Consider the following 20,788-nt stretch of genomic DNA (forward strand, 5'->3'; position numbering starts at 1 on the left):
CTGGAACGCTTCAATGGATCCTGGTGATTCTGACATTGTTTTCTCGTGACATATTGTACTTCATGACAATGGTAAAAATTATTTGATAGTACCTGCGTTTATTTGTGAAAAAAACGGAAATTTGGCGAAAATTATGAAAATTTCGCAATTTTCCAACTTTGAATTTTTATGCAATTAAATCACAGAGATATGTCACACAAAATACTTAATAAATAACATTTCCCACATGTCTACTTTACATCAGCACAATTTTGGAAACAAAATTTTTTTTTGTTAGGGAGTTATAAGGGTTAAAAGTTGACCAGCAATTTCTCATTTCTACAACACCATTTTATTTTAGGGACCACATCTCATTTGAAGTCATTTTGAGGGGTCTATATGATAGAAAATACCCAAGTGTGACACCATTCTAAAAACTACACCCCTCAAGGTGCTCAAAACCATATTCAAGAAGTTTATTAACCCTTCTGGTGCTTCACAGGAATTTTTTGAATGTTTAAATAAAAATGAACATTTAACTTTTTTTCACAAAAAATTTAATTCAGCTCCAATTTGTTTTATTTTACCAAGGGTAACAGGAGAAAATGGACCCCAAACATTGTTGTACAATTTGTCCTGAGTATGCCAATACCCCACATGTGGGGGTAAACCACTGTTTGGGCGCATGGCAGAGCTCGGAAGCGAAGGAGTGCCATTTGACTTTCAATGCAAAATTGACTGGAATTGAGATGGGACGCCATGTTTCGTTTGGAGAGCCCCTGATGTGGCTAAACATTGAAACCCCCCACAAGTGACACCATTTTGGAAAGTAGACCCCCTAAGGAACTTATCTAGAGGTGTGGTGAGCACTTTGACCCAACAAGTTCTTCACAGAAGTTTATAATGTAGAACCGTAAAAATAAAAAATCATATTTTTTCACAAAAATTATTTTTTCGCCCCCAATTTTTTATTTTCCCAAGGGTAAGAGAAGAAATTGGACCCCAAAAGTTGTTGTACAATTTGTCCTGAGCACGCTGATAGCCCATATGTGGGGGTAAACCACTGTTTGGGCGGATGGGAGAGCTCGGAAGGGAAGGAGCGCCGTTTGACTTTTCAATGCAAAATTGACAGGAATTGAGATGGGACCTCATGTTGCGTTTGAAGAGCCACTGATGTGCCTAAACATTGAAACCCCCCACAAGTGACACCATTTTGGAAAGTAGACCCCCTAAGGAACTTATCTAGAGGTGTGGTGAGCACTTTGACCCACCAAGTGCTTCACAGAAGTTTATAATGTAGAACCGTAAAAATAAAAAATCATATTTTTTCACAAAAATTATCTTTTTGCCCCCAATTTTTTATTTTCCCAAGGGTAAGAGAAGAAATTGGACCCCAAAAGTTGTTGTACAATTTGTCCTGAGTACGCTGATACCCCATATGTGGGGGTAAACCACTGTTTGGGTGGATGGGAGAGCTCGGAAGGGAAGGAGCGCCGTTTGACTTTTCAAAGCAAAATTGACAGGAATTGAGATGGGACGATATGTTGCGTTTGAAGAGCCACTGATGTGCCTAAACATTGAAACCCCCCACAAATGACACCATTTTGGAAAGTAGACCCCCTAAGGAACTTATCTAGAGGTGTGGTGAGCACTTTGACCCACCAAGTGCTTCACAGAAGTTTATAATGCAGAGCCGTAAAAATAAAACAAAATTTTTTTCCCACAAAAATTATTTTTTTAGCCCCCAGTTTTGTATTTTCCTGAGGGTAACAGGAGAAATTGGACCCCAAAATTTGTTGCCCAATTTGTCCTGAGTGCGATGATACACCATATGTGGGGGGAACCACTGTTTGGGCACATGGGAGGGCTCAGAAGGGAAGGAGTGCCATTTGAATGCAGACTTAGATGGAATGGTCTGCAGGTGTCACATTGCGTTTGCAGAGCCCCTAATGTACCTAAACAGTAGAAACCCCCCACAAGTGACACCATTTTGGAAAGTAGACCCCCTTAGGAACTTATCTAGATGTGTGCTGAGCGCTTTGACCCACCAAGGGCTTCACAGAAGTTTATAATGGAGAGCCGTAAAAATAAAACAAAAATTTTTTCCCACAAAAATTATTTTTTAGCCCCCAGTTTTGTATTTTCCCGAGGGTAACAGGAGAAATTCGACCCCACAATTTGTTGTCCAATTTGTCCTGAGTGCGCTGATACCCCATATGTGGGGGGGAACCACTGTTTGGGCGCATGGGAGGGCTCGGAAGGGAAGGAGCTCCATTTGGAATGAGGACTTAGATGGAATGGTCTGCAGGTGTCACATTGCATTTGCAGAGCCCCTAATGTACCTAAACAGTAGAAACCTCCCACAAGTGACACCATTTTGGAAACTAGACCCCCTAAGGAACTCATCTAGATGTGTTGTGATAGCTTTGAACCCCCAAGTGTTTCACTACAGTTTGTAACGCAGAGCCATGAAAATTAAAAAAAAAAATCTTTCCCCCCAAAATTATTTTTTAGCCCCCAGTTTTGTATTTTCCCGAGGGTAAGAGGAGAAATTCGACCCCAAAAGTTGTTGTCCAATTTGTCCTGAGTACGCTGATACCCCGTATGTTGGGGGAAACCACCGTTTGAGCGCATGGCAGAGCTCGGAAGGGAAGGAGCGCCATTTGGAATGCAGACTTAGATGGAATGGTCTGCAGACGTCACATTGCGTTTGCAGAACCCCTAATGTACCTAAACAGTAGAAACCCCCCACAAGTGACCCCATATTGGAAACTAGACCCCCCAGGGAACTAATCTAGATGTGTTGTGAGAACTTTGAACCCCCAAGTGTTTCACTACAGTTTATAACGCAGAGCCGTGAAAATAAAAAATCTTTTTTTTTCCCACAAAAAATATGTTTTAGCCCCGAGTTTTGTATTTTCCCAAGGGTAACAGGAGAAATTGGACCCCAAAAGTTGTTGTCCTATTTGTCCTGAGTACGCTGATACCCCATATGTTGGGGTAAACCCCTGTTTGGGCACACAGGAGAGCTCGGAAGGGAAGAAGCACTGTTTTACTTTTTCAACGCAGAATTGGCTGGAATTGAGATCGGACGCCATGTCGCGTTTGGAGAGCCCCTGATGTGCCTAAACAGTGGAAACCCCCCAATTATAACTGAAACCCTAATCCAAACACATCCCTAACCCTAATCCCAACAGTAACCCTAACCACACCTCTAACCCTGACACACCCCTAACCCTAATCCCAACCCTATTCCCAACCGTAAATGTAATCTAAACCCTAACTGTAACTTTAGCCCCAACCCAAACTGTAGCCCTAGCCCTAGCCCTAGCCCTAACCCTAACCCTAGCCCTAGCCCTAACCCTAGCCCTAACCCTAGCCCTAACCCTAGCCCTAACCCTAACCCTAGCCCTAACCCTAACCCTAGCCCTAACCCTAACCCTAGCCCTAACCCTAGCCCTAACCCTAACCCTAGCCCTAAACCTAACCCTAACCCTAGCCCTAACCCTAGCCCTAGCCCTAACCCTAGCCCTAACTCTAACCCTAGCCCTAATGGGAAAATGGAAATAAATACATTTTTTAAATTTTTCCCTAACTAAGGGGGTGAAGAAGGGGGGTTTGATTTACTTTTATAGCGGGTTTTTTAGCGGATTTTTATGATTGGCAGCCGTCACACACTGAAAGACGCTTTTTATTGCAAAAAATATTTTTTGCGTTACCACATTTTGAGAGCTATAATTTTTCTATATTTTGGTCCACAGAGTCATGTGAGGTCTTTTTTTTTGCGGGACGAGTTGATGTTTTTATTGGTAACATTTTCGGGCACGTGACATTTTTTGATCGCTTTTTATTCCGATTTTTGTGAGGCAGAATGACCAAAAACCAGCTATTCATGAATTTCTTTTGGGGGAGGCGTTTATACCGTTCCGCGTTTGGTAAAATTGATGAAGCAGTTTTATTCTTCGGGTCAGTACGATTACAGCGATACCTCATTTATATCATTTTTTTATGTTTTGGCGCTTTTATACGATAAAAACTATTTTATAGAAAAAATAATTATTTTTGCATCACTTTATTCTCAGGACTATAACTTTTTTATTTTTTTGCTGATGATGCTGTATAGCGGCTCGTTTTTTGCGGGACAAGATGACGCTTTCAGCGGTACCATGGTTAGTTATATCTGTCTTTTTGATCGCGTGTTATTCCACTTTTTGTTCGGCGGTATGATAATAAAGCGTTGTTTTTTGCCTCGTTTTTTTTTTTTTTTCTTACGGTGTTTACTGAAGGGGTTAACTAGTGGGCCAGTTTTATAGGTCGGGCCGTTACGGACGCGGCGATACTAAATATGTGTACTTTTATTGTTTTTTTTTTTTATTTAGATAAAGAAATGTATTTATGGGAATAATATTTTTTTTTTTTTCATTATTTTGGAATATTTTTTTTTATTTTTTTTACACATTTGAATTTTTTTTTTTTTACTTTTTTACTTTGTCCCGGGGGGGACATCACAGATCAGTGATCTGACAGTTTGCACAGCACTCTGTCAGATCACTGATCTGATAGGAGTGCAGGCTGCTTCACAGTGCCTGCTCTGAGCAGGCTCTGTGAAGCCACCTCCCTCACTGCAGGACCCGGATCCGCGGCCATCTTGGATCCGGGGCTGGAGGGAGCAGGGAGGGAGGTGAGACCCTCGCAGCAATGCGATCCCATCGCGTTGCTGCGGGGGGCTCAGGGAAGCCCGCAGGGAGCCCCCTCCCTGCGCGGTGCTTCCCTGTACCGCCGGCACATCGCGATCATCTTTGATCGCGGTGTGCCGGGGGTTAATGTGCCGGGGGCGGTCCGTGACCGCTCCTGGCACATAGTGCCGGATGTCAGCTGCGATAAACAGCTGACACCCGGCCGCGATCGGCGGCGCTCCCCCCGTGAGCGCTGCCGATCGCATATGACGTACTATTGCGTCCTTGGGAAGTAAAGCCCACCCCACATGGACGCAATAGTACGTCTAATGGCAGAAAGGGGTTAAAAACATTTTTTTTTTACTCCATGGGAGGCTAGAAGCTGGCATAGCCTGATCGGCTCTGCTACTATGTAGCTGAAATGCAGGTGTGCTGTGAGCGCCAACCACAGGGGGGCGCTCACAGCAGTCCGGCATCAGTAACCATAGAGGTCTCAAGGACCTCTATGGTTACCTTCCTGATGCATCGCCGACCCCGGTCGGCGATGACATCATTTCAGGCTGCCCTGCCGGAAGCGCCGGTTAAATGCCGCTGTCTGCGGCATTTAACAGGTTAATAGTGGCGGGTGAATAGCGATTTCACCCGCTGCTATTGCGCGCACACGTCAACTGTACAAAACAGCTGACACGTTGCGACTTTGATGTGGGCTCAGCGCCGGAGCCCACATCAAAGCAGGGGACCCGGCCTCCGCAGTAATAGTACGGCGCATGTCGTGAAAGGGTTAATTACACACAGCTGGACTCCAATGAAGGAGTAGAACCATCTCCAGGAGGATCACAAGGAAATGGACAGCATGTGACTTAAATAAGAGTGTCTGAGCAAAGGGTCTGAATACTTATGACCATGTGATATTTCAGTTTTTCTTTTTTATTAAATTTGCAAAAATTTCTACATTTCTGTTTTTTTCACTCAAGATGGGGATCAGAGTGTACAGTAATGAGAAAGAAATGTTTTTTTTTATTTACCAAATGGCTGGAATGAAACAAAGAGTGAAACATTTAAAGGGGTCTGAATACTGTCCGTACTCACTGTAGATAATAGACAGATCGATAGATAGATAGATGATAGATAATATATGGATAGATAATAGATATAGATAATAGATAGATAGATAAGAGATAGATATATAATAGATAGATAATAGATAGATATATTGATAATAGATAGATAATAGATAGATAGATAGATAGATAGATAGATAGATAGATAGATAGATCAGATGTAAATGGAAAACTATTGCTCAATTCCCAGCTCAGTGAGAACATTACCGGATAGATACACTCCGTTTTCTCAGATTGCAGCGCTGTCGCATTTTATGACACAGAAGAGGCTCCCAAATGATTGCTCATTGATCTCTCCAAAGACTCCCCTGTTCCTCCTGAGTATTCAGCTCACTTATCTCATGTTATATACTCAATATGGATTCTGAAACTTAACTGCAAAACTTTCTTCTTATGTGAGGAAGGAGGAGGCCTTACTTTTAGTCTGTTAAAATTGACTTAGAGTAAAATTGTTCCCCTCCCCACCATCATTTTCCAGTTATCAAATGCCAACATAATCATCGACTGATGGGTTCAGGTATTTTTTTTTCTACATATCACTTTTGTAGTTTCTGAAGGAAATAATGGCTACAAAATGTGGTTGTTGTCTCTGAATCCCCTAAGTGGCTTTGGCGGCAATCATTGGGAACAATACGATGTGTATTTTGGAAGAAGAAACAAGTAATATTGTCTAAAATATAATTAACTATTGCAGTTTCCAAGAGAAAAACACATAATTTTGTACTGCAGCTTCTCGCGGTTTATTTCAGAATTTGCCTGTTGGGGGCCTATGTCACAGGAGAGTTTGGCTTTGGGAAACCTATTCACTCGTTATATGCCCCCCACCAATAACTTAGATATATATACCCCTCATAGTCATATATGTAATACCTACTACCATAGGGGGAGCTTTGTTGGTTGTGCCGGGTGTCAGACCCCGACACATCAGACATTGATGACCTATACCAGTGTTCCCCAAGTTCGGTCCTCAAGAGCCACCAACGGGTCATGTTTTCAGGATTTCCTTAGTAATGCCCAGGTGAGAACTCCATAATCTAGACAGGCATCAATTCCATCACCTGGGCCATACTAAGGAAATCCTAAAAACACGACCTGTTTGTGGCTCTTGAGGACTGGAGTTGGGGAACACTGGCCTATACTAAGGATAGGCCATCAATGAAAAAGTAGTGGACAACCTCTTCAAGACAAGAACTGGCCAGGTTAAATAATCTGCCGGGTATGGTGCGGGCTCAGCACCTGAGCCTGCTCCATAGATTTACACCCTGCATATAATGTACATGTATAGTGGAGGTTGAGAAGTTGTTAAAGTGTTAGTGTTATCTTTATACAGGTTTATTTGAACATTTTTGGAACTCCTATAGACATGAACAGAGAGCCACACATGCGCAGCCATTCTCCATTCCCGTTGCTGCGCATCCATCAGACAATTTCGGCCTTTCCTACGGATGTCGCAGCTAGATAGATTTTTTTGTTTTCAGGCTGTGTAGGCACAAAGTGACCTTAAAAAAAAAATGTTTGTGATTTTTAACACATTAAGAAAAAATTCTGTAAATGCAGTAATATCACTATATCTCCCCAAAATGCAAGAATAACGCTTCAACGCACGCAAAATCAAATCTACCCTTCTTCGGACAATCTCAACTCGGCACTGTTGTGTTAATCCATAGTAAATGTTTCAAAACCATTTTATGGAAAAACAAAAAAAAAGTTTCGCCAAGTTTTCAGTACTTATCTTGATGGCTGCGCATTCACAGAAGTAATTATTGGCTTTTTAGTCACCTATGTGAAGTATTGTATTCTGTAAATGGATTTGTGGCCACTTTACTAGAGATGCTTTTTTTTTTTGTTTCAGTTTTTCTTCTATATTCCACGCTTCCATTCTTTTTTTTTTTTTAACTCTTTTTTTTTTTATTATTTCTTTTTACATATGAAAGTATGAGCTGTCAATCAGACGACTTTAAGGATTATTTCTTTCGCAGAAATGATTGATCGCCATTTAGATTTTCAAGTTGACAAGTTAAAGGATTTTATTGGTGTAATTACGCTCTTGCACTCAGTCTCTTTCAATTTAAATGTCCTTTTAAAAAAAAAAAAAAAAAGGCGAAGAATTCTCTACCTGTCGGTGGAGAGGGGGCAGTGAGATTGGGGAGGGATATTACAACGCCTTCCATTACTGCAGGGTCAATTAGAATCTCACACAATTTCGCTAATAATCCCTTTTTACATTCCACAGATCTGAATTCATTGAAGCTCTTGTGTTGTTTAATAGATGGACAAATGTGGGGAGTGAAAGAGACTGGATGAGTGCGCCAATCCCCGGAATCGTGTTTAATAGTAGATGAGTTAAATGATCTCTATCAGCTGTCAGTGACACAGATCCTCTTCATGCCAACAGAGGCGGCAATAACTCCTACGTTCCTATTGTCCTAGAGAAACGCTGCTTTATGCTCCTGGAAGGCAGAGCACAGCGCTGGAACGTTACGGATTATAGTCGTTACTTCTTAAAGAGAACGTCAACAGTTCCACGGTCAAATAACTTCAGCTTTTGTGGCCAGAGATGGATGTCCAGTTTGTCCATGCCTTGAATTCAGTGTAAGGGAAGAGTCAGATGAGGATCGCAACGCAATGCTCGGACTGGCCGGCAGCTCTCCTGACCCGAGCATGACAGTATATATTTCTATTCAGCTTTCAAGCTCGGGTCGAGAGCGCCGATAGCCAGCTCATGTAGGAAAATAGGCAGCAGAGAAAAGCACATTAAGATTTTTTTTTTTAAAAGGTTAAGGTTGTGTTCACACAACAATCTTAAGGCATAAAATCCCAGCTGCTGAAGGTCCGTGGGTCCTCAGACCTGAAATTTCGCATAAAAAGGTAGTTGTGGATATAGGTAGAATGGTAAATCCAGGTATACACCGATAGGTTTATGGTATTTTATTTTGTCAAAGTGTTTCGAAGTTTACACACTTCTTCTTCTGGACAAAAAACATATTAATGGATGTCCAGTTTGCCCATGCTTTGAATATAGTGTAAGGGAAGAGTCAGACAAGGATTCTGATGCTCAGACTGGCCGGCGGCTCTCCTAACCTGAGCGTAACAGCTATATTTCTATGCATCTGTCCCACTTGAGTCGAGAGTGCTGACGGCCAACCCGAGCATTGCGTTGCAATTTTTGTCTCAGTTACACGGCCGACTGACTTTTCCCCAATGTCTCATTCAGACATCTGTTTTTTACACGTACGAGAGAAACTGACCAAGTTTCATCAGTGATTTTTGGTCAGAGTTTCATTCAAGTTTGGTTCGAGTGGCATCAGGCTTTCTCGTATGTGAAAAGCAAAATAAAAATTCTCTATTCTCTTCCTATCCTATCCTATCATATTTCAGTCCATGAAAATCAGAACGCACTCAGATTCATATGAGTGCTGTCCGATTTTTCCATGGACCCATACCCTTGCATTGTTGATTCTGATCCGACACTCATACCAATTTCGGACATGTCTCCACAATTTTGCAAGGACCACTTGGTCTGTGGAGAAGCACGGACATGTGAATAACCCTGTTCATTGTTGTAGGTATGAGTGCGATCCGTGAAAAACACAGATAGCACTCGTACATGAAAAATGGATGTCTGAATGAGGCCTTAGGGAAGGGTCAGACGGCCATATAACTCAGACGAGGAACGCAATGCTTTGGACCAGTTGACGGCCCTCATGACCTGAGCGTGACAGCATATATTTATATGCATCTGTCACATTTGGGTCGATAGAGCCGATGACCAGTCCAAGCATTGTGTTGCGATTCTCGTCCAAGTTATACAGCCTACTGACCCTTGTTTAAGGCCTCATTCAGACGTCCGTTGGCATAAACGGACACACAGACCATATACTGATGACACTGGGATCCAAAACACTGAGGACACTGGGATCCAAAACACTGAGGACACTGGGATCCAAAACACTGATGACACTGGGATCCAAAACACTGAGGACACTGGGATCCAAAACACTGATGAGACTGGGATCCAAAACACTGAGGACACTGGGATCCAAAACACTGATGACACTGGGATCCAAAACACTGAGGACACTGGGATTCGAAACACTGATGACACTGGGATCCAAAACACTGAGGACTCTGGGATCCAAAACACTGAGGACACTGGGATCCAAAACACTGATAATACTGGGATACAAAACACTGAGGATGCTAGGATCCAAAACACTCAGGACACTAGGATCCAAAACACTGATGACACTGAAGACACTGAGATCCAAAACGCTGATGACACTGAGATCCAAAACACTGATGACACTGGGATCCAAAACACTGATGACACTGGGATCCAAAACACTGATGACACTGGGATCCAAAACACTGAGGACATTTGGATCCAAAGCACTGACGAAAAAATGAGGCCTTAGGGAAGGGTCAGCCGGCTATATAACTCAGACAAGGAACGCAATGCTTTGGACCGGTTGACTGCACTCCTGACCTGAGCGTGACAGCATATATTTATATGCATCTGTCACATTCGGGTTGATAGAGCCGATGACCAGTCCAAGCACTGTGTTGCGATTCTCGTCCAAGTTATACAGCCTACTGACTCTTCCTTAAGGCCTCATTCAGACGTCCGTTGGCATAAACGGACACACAGACCATATACTGATGACACTGGGATCCAAAACACTGAGGACACTGGGATCCAAAACACTGAGGACACTGGTATCCAAAACACTGAGGACACTGGGATCCAAAATGCTGATGATACTTGGATCCAAAATGCTGATGACACTTGGATCCAAAACACTGAGGACACTGGGATACAAAACACTGAGGACACTGGGATCCAAAACACTGAGGACAATGGGATCCAAAACACTGAGGACACTGAGATCCAAAACACTGAGGACATTTGGATCCAAAACACTGAGGACACTGGGATCCAAAACACTGAGGACACTGGGATCCAAAACACTGAGGACACCGGAATCCAAAACACTGATGACACTGGGATCCAAAACACTGAGGACACTGGGATCCAAAACACTGATGACACTGGGATCCAAAACACTGAGGACACTGGGATCCAAAACACTGAGGACACTGGGATCCAAAATGCTGATGACACTGGGATCCAAAACACTGAGGACACTGGGATCCAAAACACTGATGACACTGGGATCCAAAACACTGATGACACTGGGATCCAAAACACTGAGGACACTGGGATGCAAAACACTGAGGACACTGGGATCCAAAATGCTGATGACACTTGGATCCAAAATGCTAATGACACTTGGATCCAAAACACTGAGGACACTGGGATCCAAAACACTGAGGACACTGAGACCCAAAACACTGAGAACACTGAGATCCAAAACACTGAGAACACTGAGATCCAAAACACTGATGACACTGGGATCCAAAACGCTGATGACACTGGGATCCAAAACACTGAGGACACTGGGATCCAAAACACTGAGGACACTGGGATCCAAAATGCTGATGACACTTGGATCCAAAATGCTGATGACACTTGGATCGAAAACACTGAGGACACTGGGATACAAAACACTGAGGACACTGGGATCCAAAACACTGAGAACACTGAGATCCAAAACACTGATGACACTGGGATCCAAAACGCTGATGACACTGGGATCCAAAACACTGAGGACACTGGGATCCAAAACACTGAGGACACTGGGATCCAAAATGCTGATGACACTTGGATCCAAAACACTGAGGACACTGGGATACAAAACACTGAGGACACTGGGATCCAAAACACTGAGGACACTGAGACCCAAAACACTGAGGACACTGAGATCCAAAACACTGAGAACACTGAGATCCAAAACACTGATGACACTGGGATCCAAAACGCTGATGACACTGGGATCCAAAACACTGAGGACACTGGGATCCAAAACACTGAGGACACTGGGATCCAAAATGCTGATGACACTTGGATCCAAAATGCTGATGACACTTGGATCGAAAACACTGTGGACACTGGGATACAAAACACTGAGAACACTGGGATCCAAAACACTGAGAACACTGAGATCCAAAACATTGATGACACTGGGATCCAAAACGCTGATGACACTGGGATCCAAAACACTGAGGACACTGGGATCCAAAACACTGAGGACACTGGGATCCAAAATGCTGATGACACTTGGATCCAAAATGCTGATGACACTTGGATCGAAAACACTGAGGACACTGGGATCCAAAACACTGAGGACACTGAGATCCAAAACACTGAGGACACTTGGATCCAAAACACTGATGACACTGGGATCCAAAACACTGAGGACACTGGGATCCAAAACACTGAGGACACTGGGATACAAAACACTGAGGACACTGAGATCCAAAATGCTGATGACACTTGGATACAAAATGCTGATGACACTTGGATCCAAAATGCTGATGACACTGGGATCCAAAACACTGGGGACACTGGGATCCAAAACACTGAGGACACTGGGATCCAAAGCACTGAGGACACTGGGATCAAAAACAGTGAGGACACTGGGATCCAAAACACTAATGACACTGGGATCCAAAACACTGATGACACTGGGATCCAGAACACTGATGACACATGCACCATACACTGAGGACACTGAGATCCAAAACACTGAGGACACTGGGATCCAAAACACTGAGGACACTTGGATCCAAAGCACTGACGAAAAAATCAGCAAGGAAATCCTGCCAAAATGATAATTTTCTGTGCAAAGCTAAATTTACAGAAAAATCCATAATAAAAAGTAGGCTTCTGATTTAATATCTGAAATTTGCTGGGGACACGCGGGTCATCTGCAACACTACATTACTTGTGAATTTAACTGGAGATTTTTTTCAGTATGGAAATCCACAGCAAAAAAAAAAATTCTGCGTCACTGGTAAATTTTCATGTGGGAAAATTCTCCGTCAATATGGCTGAGGTTTGTCTGCGTCAGTAAGACGGTGTTAAATCAACAACATTTCTCGGCTTTGTGGGTGGAATTTTTTGGTTAAATGCTGTTTTCAACAGAAATCCTTATCAGAAATCCATGTGGCTTTTGACAAGGTTTTCGGCTCCGACACAATTTTTGAAGAGTTTTATTTTTCCACTTTTTTTTTTCAAGTATTGTTGCACACCTTTCGATTCGACAGTGTCATATTTGGAGCATGAGCAATCCACATCCTGTTTTTTATGAATTCCATGCGTGTGTTTTACCTGTCGAACAGCCGTGAGACATGGAGCCGCAGGGACTAGAACAAATTTTTTTCGAGCACGCCGAAAACACTCGGTTAGCACCCGAGCATGCTCAGATGACACCTTAGCACGGTCACGCATCACTAATAATGATACATGTAGTAAAAATATTTCCAGTCCAAAAAAATATATGGCTTTATTGCCGTCACATTGTCCTTGAGTAAAAATGTATAAGAATGAGGAAACTCTGCTTGTTTCTTTCAGCTCTAAATGAACCAACCATTGACTATGGCTTCCAGAGACTACAGAAAGTGATACCCAGGCATCCGGGAGACCCAGAAAGACTTCCAAAGGTAACGGGAAATTATTGTTCATTGTTATTGCTCCCTTCTGGAATTTTTTTTTTTACTTCATTGCATGTGTTTGGGACTAAAAATATTTTCTGGAAGAATTGGCTTTCATTAGAAAAGTTGCACCTTCGGCCTCTACAGGCTTTTTGTTTCTTTGCATGTAGTCATCAATCTGCTAAGAGGAGCTCAGAAACAGACAGACAAAAGAGATACAAGCCTCTTAGGCCTTGTTCAGACATTCATTTTTCACTTACGAGTGTTATCCATGTTTTTCACGTAAATGCCGCGTTCACACGCTCAGTATTTGGTCAGTTTTTTCAATCAATATTTGTAAGCCAAAACCAGGAGTGGCTGAAAAATACAGAAGTGGGGACGTGTTTCCATGATATTTTTCCTCTGATTGTTACACTGATGGTTTTGGCTTACAAATACTGATTGAAAAAAACTGACCAAATACTGATAATGTGAACATGGCCTTACACAGAGGCTATAGGAGGGCATATGATGCAAAATTTTAAATAAAATCCAATTATAAAAAGCATTTAAATAAAAAAATGTCCCTAAACTTTTTTAAGTGGAGACTGGATATCAGCTAATATGCTGCCCCCTGGCTGTCAAGAAGGGGGTTGCCTGACATTTCGTCTTGTCTTATGGGTGGTGCATCCCTGTTTATGGCAACGATAAAGAACATTTTTTAATATGTTTCCTGAATTAGAATAACATGTTGGATTTTTTTCTCCAAAAATGGTACATCTGTCTGTGGGTTATAATGTTGAGACACCACACACTGCCTGAGGACTAGTTTGGTGCTGTCTTTGGAACAAAGCAGCGGGGTACTGTCCAGCCCCGTTTGAGGAGTTGCCCGGTTTTGTGGTGAAAGACGATGTGACTGCATACTTCTGTATCCTTACAGCGCGCAGTGTGCATGCCGTCAGGATTCTCCAACTTTGCATTTGATTTTGCCAGTTGCATTGCATACTTCCAGCCACATTCCAACTAGACGTGTCTAGTCTAGTCGGCACGTGACCACATATATGCAAATCGCATGCTTGTAGTCATGTGATCGCCCACTCTCACCGGCAACACCGAAGAACCCTTACACCGTGCGTGGTGCGCATGCTGTAAGGATTCAGAAGTCTGACTTTTAACAGAAGACCACCCAACACTGTTAGTTAAGAAGAAAGTCGATGAAAAAAAAATTGGACTTTGCAAAAAATAATATAGAAAATAAAAAATGTGCACTAGAGAAAAAAAAATACATCAAATATATGAAAGAAAAATTAGCAGAGAGCAAAAGAAACCTACATCCCTGTTCCGGAAATTCAGGCCTGGACACCAGCAGAGCATCTTGGCAGACCACCCAACCCTGGAAACATATTTTTTTTGACATGTCCAATCCTAGGAATCCCTTAACCCAGTTAATGAAACTATCATTAGCCACAGTTTGAAGGAAGGTAAAGTTACATCATTTCCCAGTTCCTCTACAACTCTTGCTGCCAATAATAACATTTCTCTTGAGAAGTCTCAGTAGACTCCTCAGGCAAAGCACTCAATGTCTCTACAACTCCTCACATCCATAGTCCTGTACTCCTCGGCATGTAGGGTCCTGCCTTCACCGGTTACATATGTTTTTGTCATCCCTCCATCATATATGCTATAACTACCTACACCCCTTCCTTTCCTTCAGTGAGCAAACCAATCTTGGGTCAGTCGGAGCGCATCGGTGATTGAGAGCATTAAGGTCTTTAGAGAGCGCTTTATGAATTATACATCATAATACAATTACATGCCATTACAGCCGGGGATTAGAGCCAGCTGACAGGGTTTTGGAATGTCAAGATTTAGGTTGGCTTCAGAAGATGAGCCTTCACAGGTCGGATTGACGGGAGGAAAGACTTGCGAGAAGTCCTCCATCCCTATCAGATTGACGGGAGGAAAGACTTGCGAGAAGTCCTGCATCCCTATAGCTCGACTGGAAAGGAAATGAACAATGGTATAAATAAGGATAAATAGTTCCCGAAATTATAGATAAAATGAAGCAGATATCAAATTAAGGTTCCACAATTATTCAAGCCATCATCATCATGTGGAGACCATGGATAAGTCCATTTTCGACACTACCGATACGCTTTCGATTTGGCTTTTCATGTCAGACTTGAATAGTCACATTTTGTGCATCTTTGGGGCCTGGCCGTGCTCCAGAAAATTACATTTGCGCCAGCCATGAGCTACGATATAATTCACAACAGCTTTCTAGTGTACATTAGTGTACATTTTTTGGCCATATCACCCCCTGTTTAGAAAAGTTATATTAAAAAAAAATCACAATATCAAATTGAGCCAAATTGTGTGAACATATGGATGCCAGAAAAATGTCATAGAGGAATTTTTCCCAATTTTGATAGCTTTCCATGTCACCAGGATTATCATTTTTTTGGTTTTTGGTCATTGTGGTGACACTGTTCGTGGGGGGGGGGGGATGCTGTGTTTGATACTGTTAATAGTTCACTCTTTTAAATGGGAAAACCTACTTCACAAAACGCAATTAAATATACCCTATGAGGGAATTCTGAACTTATAGAGGGGCGTTATTTGTTCAGAGTCTTAATCATGACTGTCGGAAATGTTACAATGAGTCTCTCTTGCTTTGGAGGACTGTATCACATAAGCAATCCATTCATTTGAATAAGCACTGTGTAATGCCTAATTTACCCTGTGGAGGCGCTGCAGGAAACACTTACTGCCAGGTAGACGATCACTAGGGTGTAAGCAGGAATATGCTTATTAGGACAGTTTCACCCATTTAGTATTTGGTCAGTATTATAAATCAGTATTTGTAAGTCAAAATCAGGAGTGGAACAATCAGAGGAAAAGTATAATAGAAACACGTCCGTCTGCATTTTTCACCCACTCCAGATTTTGGCTTACAAATTATGATGTAAAGTACTGACCAAGTACTGAACGTGTGAACGTGGCCTAAGGGATTGTCCAGAGCGGAGCAGAGAACCCCTTTAACCTGGAATGCTTTGATTGTATCATGAAGCTTAGGGGGTTAGTAATGGGGGTGTCTGATAGATGCCTCTCCATTACTAAGCCCTGGGCTTGATATCAGCTGAGATTATAAAGTTGACATCAATCCCAACCTCATTACTCTGATGGTTAACGCAGTAAGACAATTGAAAGAGCCGAGGCTAAGCGCCATAAATGGCTCGTCCAATGGATGCACCATTTCTGGGGCGGATGAGGGCTGGTGTTATTAATCTGGGAAGGGGCCAATACCCATGGCCCTTCCCAGACTTTTAATATCAGCTAGCAGCTGTCTGCTTAGCCTTTGCTCGTTATTTAAAATAGGGGGGACCCCATGTTATTTTTTTTGTGTCCCGACTTTTGAATTACCAGTAAAGGCTATGCAGACAGCTGTGAGCTGATATTAATAGTCTGGGAAGCTCAATGGTTATTGGCCCCTTCCCAGAATGATAACACCAACTTTCGGCTGTCTGCTTTCCCTCAGCTGGTTAATAAAAATAAGGGGGATCCCATGTCATTTTTTTTTACATTAATTATTTATTTAATATTTTAAATAAGGCTAAAGACCCTTTAGTGCCACATGAAAGGCACTAAAGGGTGCTAGTTTATTATATGTAGGGGGCTTGTGACATTAAATATCTACAGGACAGCTATCCTAGTTATTCTATCTATCTTATATCTACTATACATAAAATTGCTTTATTAGTTTGTAAACAGGCTTTAAATGACAAATGAAAATTACAGAATTTAAAAGCTGATGTTAAAAAAGAATTGCATACGGATTGCATACGCAGGTCATATGGATGCTATACTGATGATTGGCGGAAAAAAACAAACCCTGGCATTCCAACTTTTCAGGCTGCGATTTTATATACCCAGATGTGAGCTAACCCTAAAACCCAAGTGATTGCAGTTAACAATAAAAATCACAATCCCGTTTGTTACGGTTACAGGAGACAAGGAAGAGAAATGGGGCAATGAGCGCCCCCATCAGCATTATCTTGGTACTTTCAGTATATACTACCATTTACTGTAATATATAGATTATATAGCACAATCAATTAAGCCTCCCCCTAGGCTTAAGTAGCCCTAGGAAAAAATTAAGTAAAATGAATAAAACAAAAAAAAATGTTTAAATTAAAATAAAAAGTATGAAAGCTGAAATCACCCTCACCACCCCCTTTCCAAATTTAAAATAAATAAATAAAAACATATTCAATCGATATAAAAAAATACATAACATACATTAAAAAATATTGCCACCTCAGCAAAAGCCCAATTTATGAAAACTTAAAAATAATTCACCTGCGCTGTGGAAAAAAAAACTGAATTGCCATTTTTCAGTTGCTATCCCTCCAAACAAGTGCAATAAAAAGTGAACAAAAACATCATACGTACCCCAAAATGGTATCAATAAAAAGAAGTTTCAAGCAATAAACATACAGCTCCATGGGTAGAAAAATATGAAAGGTAGGGGGTCTCAGAAAATGGTGACACAAACCGTTTGTTTTCTTTTTAACTATATATATATATATATATATATATATATATATATATATATGCACAACTTAAAGATTTGGTATCGCCGTAATCGTAATAAACTGAAGATTCAAGTTGAATCATAATGAACGCAGCATAAATAAAATCCATAAAACATTGTTGGAATTTCTTTTATCATTTCACTCCACTGGGAGTTTTCATTCTATAAGGAAATTATAATTAATATAATAAAGGAAGTTGTGTCATTCAATACAACTAGTCCCTGGGAAAGAAAGAATAAAGGTTTCAATGGAAAGTTGAAATATTTATGGTCCTTGGGAAAATGTTAGGAAAAAATGCTAAAACAAAAAAAATTACCTTTTTCGGGAAGGGGTCGGAGATGTGAAATAAAATATAATTAAGAAAATAATAATAATAAAAAAAATAATAATAATAATAAATATATAATAAATAAATAATAAATAAATCTAAAAAAAAAAATCTCCTTATAATTGATGTTCCTGGACCCCGTATAATATGATATAGCAGACAAGGGGTGCTGGGATTCACTGCAGTCACTCCTGGTTGTGAATGGAGTCTATGTTTAACCGTTTATCCCCCTTTTCTGAATATTTTCGCGTTTGTACGCCTGGATGGCGCAGGGTTAAGCGTTGCGTTCGGCCCTGTGCGCCGGGGCGTGCTCCTACATACATGTGTGATTACATGCACGCACACGGGAGCAGGCCTCCGCCGCGGAGAATTCTCGCTGAGATTCTGTCCCGTCGGCTCACTGGTGCAGTAACAGCACAATTGTTCAGGATTTATTCCCGTCACCATATGGTCCGCTCATTACCATACACTCAGCGTCCATATGGAAGCCTGGGATGTGAACTCTGCTCAGTGGAACCGCCAGATGAGCATCTCTGTTTGTGTCATCTGCCATATTTACGTCGTTATGGCAACGCAACATCAATAAAAAAAGGAGACGTTGGCATTTCTCGCCTTAACTCTTTGTTTGGGCAAAAGCATTTTGTCATTTTACTGACATTTATACATTGGCGGTATAGATAACAGACGACAGCCAATCAGATCTCCTCTTACATACTGTAAACTGTTTTGAGGAAATAAGAGCTACAATCTGATTGGTTGCTATGAGAACAACTAAATAAATTATGCATGAGGAACTGGTTGCTATGGGAAACACGTTCTCTCTTAATGTTGTATACATGAGGCCTACTGTATTTAGAGTAAAGTTCGCCAATAATTAGGATCTTTTATTTCTACTTAGCCCTACTTCTGACATAAAAGACGACAGCCAATCAGATCTCTTCTGACATGCTGTAAGCTGTTTTGAGGAGATGAGAGCTACAATCTGATTGGTTGCTATGATTTACCACTTAATAAACTATGGAACACAGCTTTATTTTTACTGATTTATACACGAGGCCTACAATATTTAGTTGGTGAATTCACCTCTAGTCACAATCTCTTCTGTTCACTAATAAAGAGGGTCTTTTTTTTTCTACTTAGCTCCACTTCTGAGAAAATGGATGACAGCCAATCAGATCACCTCTTACATGCTGTAAACCGTATTAATGAGATAAGAGCTACCCTCTGATTGGTTGCTATGAGGTACTGCCATTATTCTGGCGTTTTCCACACACAACCTGCCAAGTTTTTCAAGCAGATGACACTTTCGGAAGATTTGGAGTTTTTATTTCTTTCCTTAGGCGTCATTTATGTCTTTTTTTCCTATACTTTTGCCGCCGGCGGGTGTTTATAGTGTTCCCCATGTTTTTTTTATACTGTCGTTTTTTGGACTTTTTTTTTTCACTCTGTCAGGGTATGTGCACACGTCAGGATTTTTTCCTGACCAAATCCTGAGAATTCTGCCAGAAATCCGCGTTTTTTTTTGCGCGGATTTCTCGCGGAATTTGCGCATTTTTTGCGGAAATTTTGCGGATTTTTTTTTTTTCTGGAATGTCCTTTTTGCTTAGAAATCCGCAAAAAATCCGCAAAAAGATGGAGCATGTCCGGATTTTTTGCGGTATGCGTTTTTTTTGCGGAAAAAAACGCATACATCTGCACAAAAAATGCGGAATGCATTCTAAATGATAGGATGCATAATTTTAGCGTTTTTTATGCGGAATTATAGCGTTTTTATAGAGAAATTCCGCAAAAAAAACGCTAAAAATCCTGACGTGTGCACATACCCTCAGTGTTTTTTTAAGCAAAAACTATGCTCCAAAAACATGTCCGATCGTCTTCTGGGCGGCTTTTTCAGCTTTCCCATTACGCAGCACAGAGCATCGTCTGACGAAAGAGTTGACATGCTGCGGATCTGAAAAAAATGTCTAACGAAAAAAATGCAAGAAAATAAAACCTCAGCGTGGTACGCACGGCGTCTTTTAGAAGCTGGCGCATTCCCTCAGTTTTCCCAGGTGAAGCCGCTTCAGGAAAATGGCGGCGATTTTACTGTCGGTCTTGTGTCCTTCGCTCTTCTCTGTGAAGTCAGACATGTGAAAGCCCCCGATGAATGAGTACATCACTTATTTTAACCGTTTCAGGCTTAGAGTCTGCAGCGTAAATTGACCTTCTTGTCACAATTTTCTGATAAATTGGTGCTGATTTTGAGATTCTGAGAAAATCTGCAGCAGATAAGTCTTAGGCCCTGTTCACACGCGTTTTTGCAGCGTTTTTTTTTAATGCAAATTTTCAGAAGCGTTTTAACAGTACCAGCAAAATCTATGAGATTTCAGAAATCTCATGCACTCACCTTGTTTTTTTTTTCCTGACTGTTCTTGTCAAAGAGCTGCGTTTTTGCAAAATGCGGCATGTCCCTTCTTTCAGCATTTTTCACCCATTGAAAGCAATGCTTCAAAAAATGCCGCAAAAAGAAACCGCCTGGATCAGGATTTGCTGCCTTTTTGGTGTCAAAACCTAATG

The 20,788-nt window shown here is 41.5% G+C and overlaps 1 protein-coding gene across 2 annotated transcripts in view; it reads left to right on the plus strand.

Moving 5' to 3' along the window:
* EBF1 (EBF transcription factor 1) overlaps positions 1 to 20,788 on the plus strand; it is a 439,027-nt gene that overhangs the window by 377,647 nt on the left and 40,592 nt on the right. For both annotated transcript variants that reach the window (XM_069763497.1, XM_069763496.1), the window contains exon 11: positions 13,251 to 13,339. In XM_069763497.1, the coding sequence (XP_069619598.1) occupies positions 13,251 to 13,339 (89 nt within the window). The remainder of the gene's footprint in view (positions 1 to 13,250; positions 13,340 to 20,788) is intronic.

Source organism: Ranitomeya imitator, chromosome 4 (assembly GCF_032444005.1).
Source record: "Ranitomeya imitator isolate aRanImi1 chromosome 4, aRanImi1.pri, whole genome shotgun sequence".
NCBI classification, from domain to species: domain Eukaryota; kingdom Metazoa; phylum Chordata; class Amphibia; order Anura; family Dendrobatidae; genus Ranitomeya; species Ranitomeya imitator.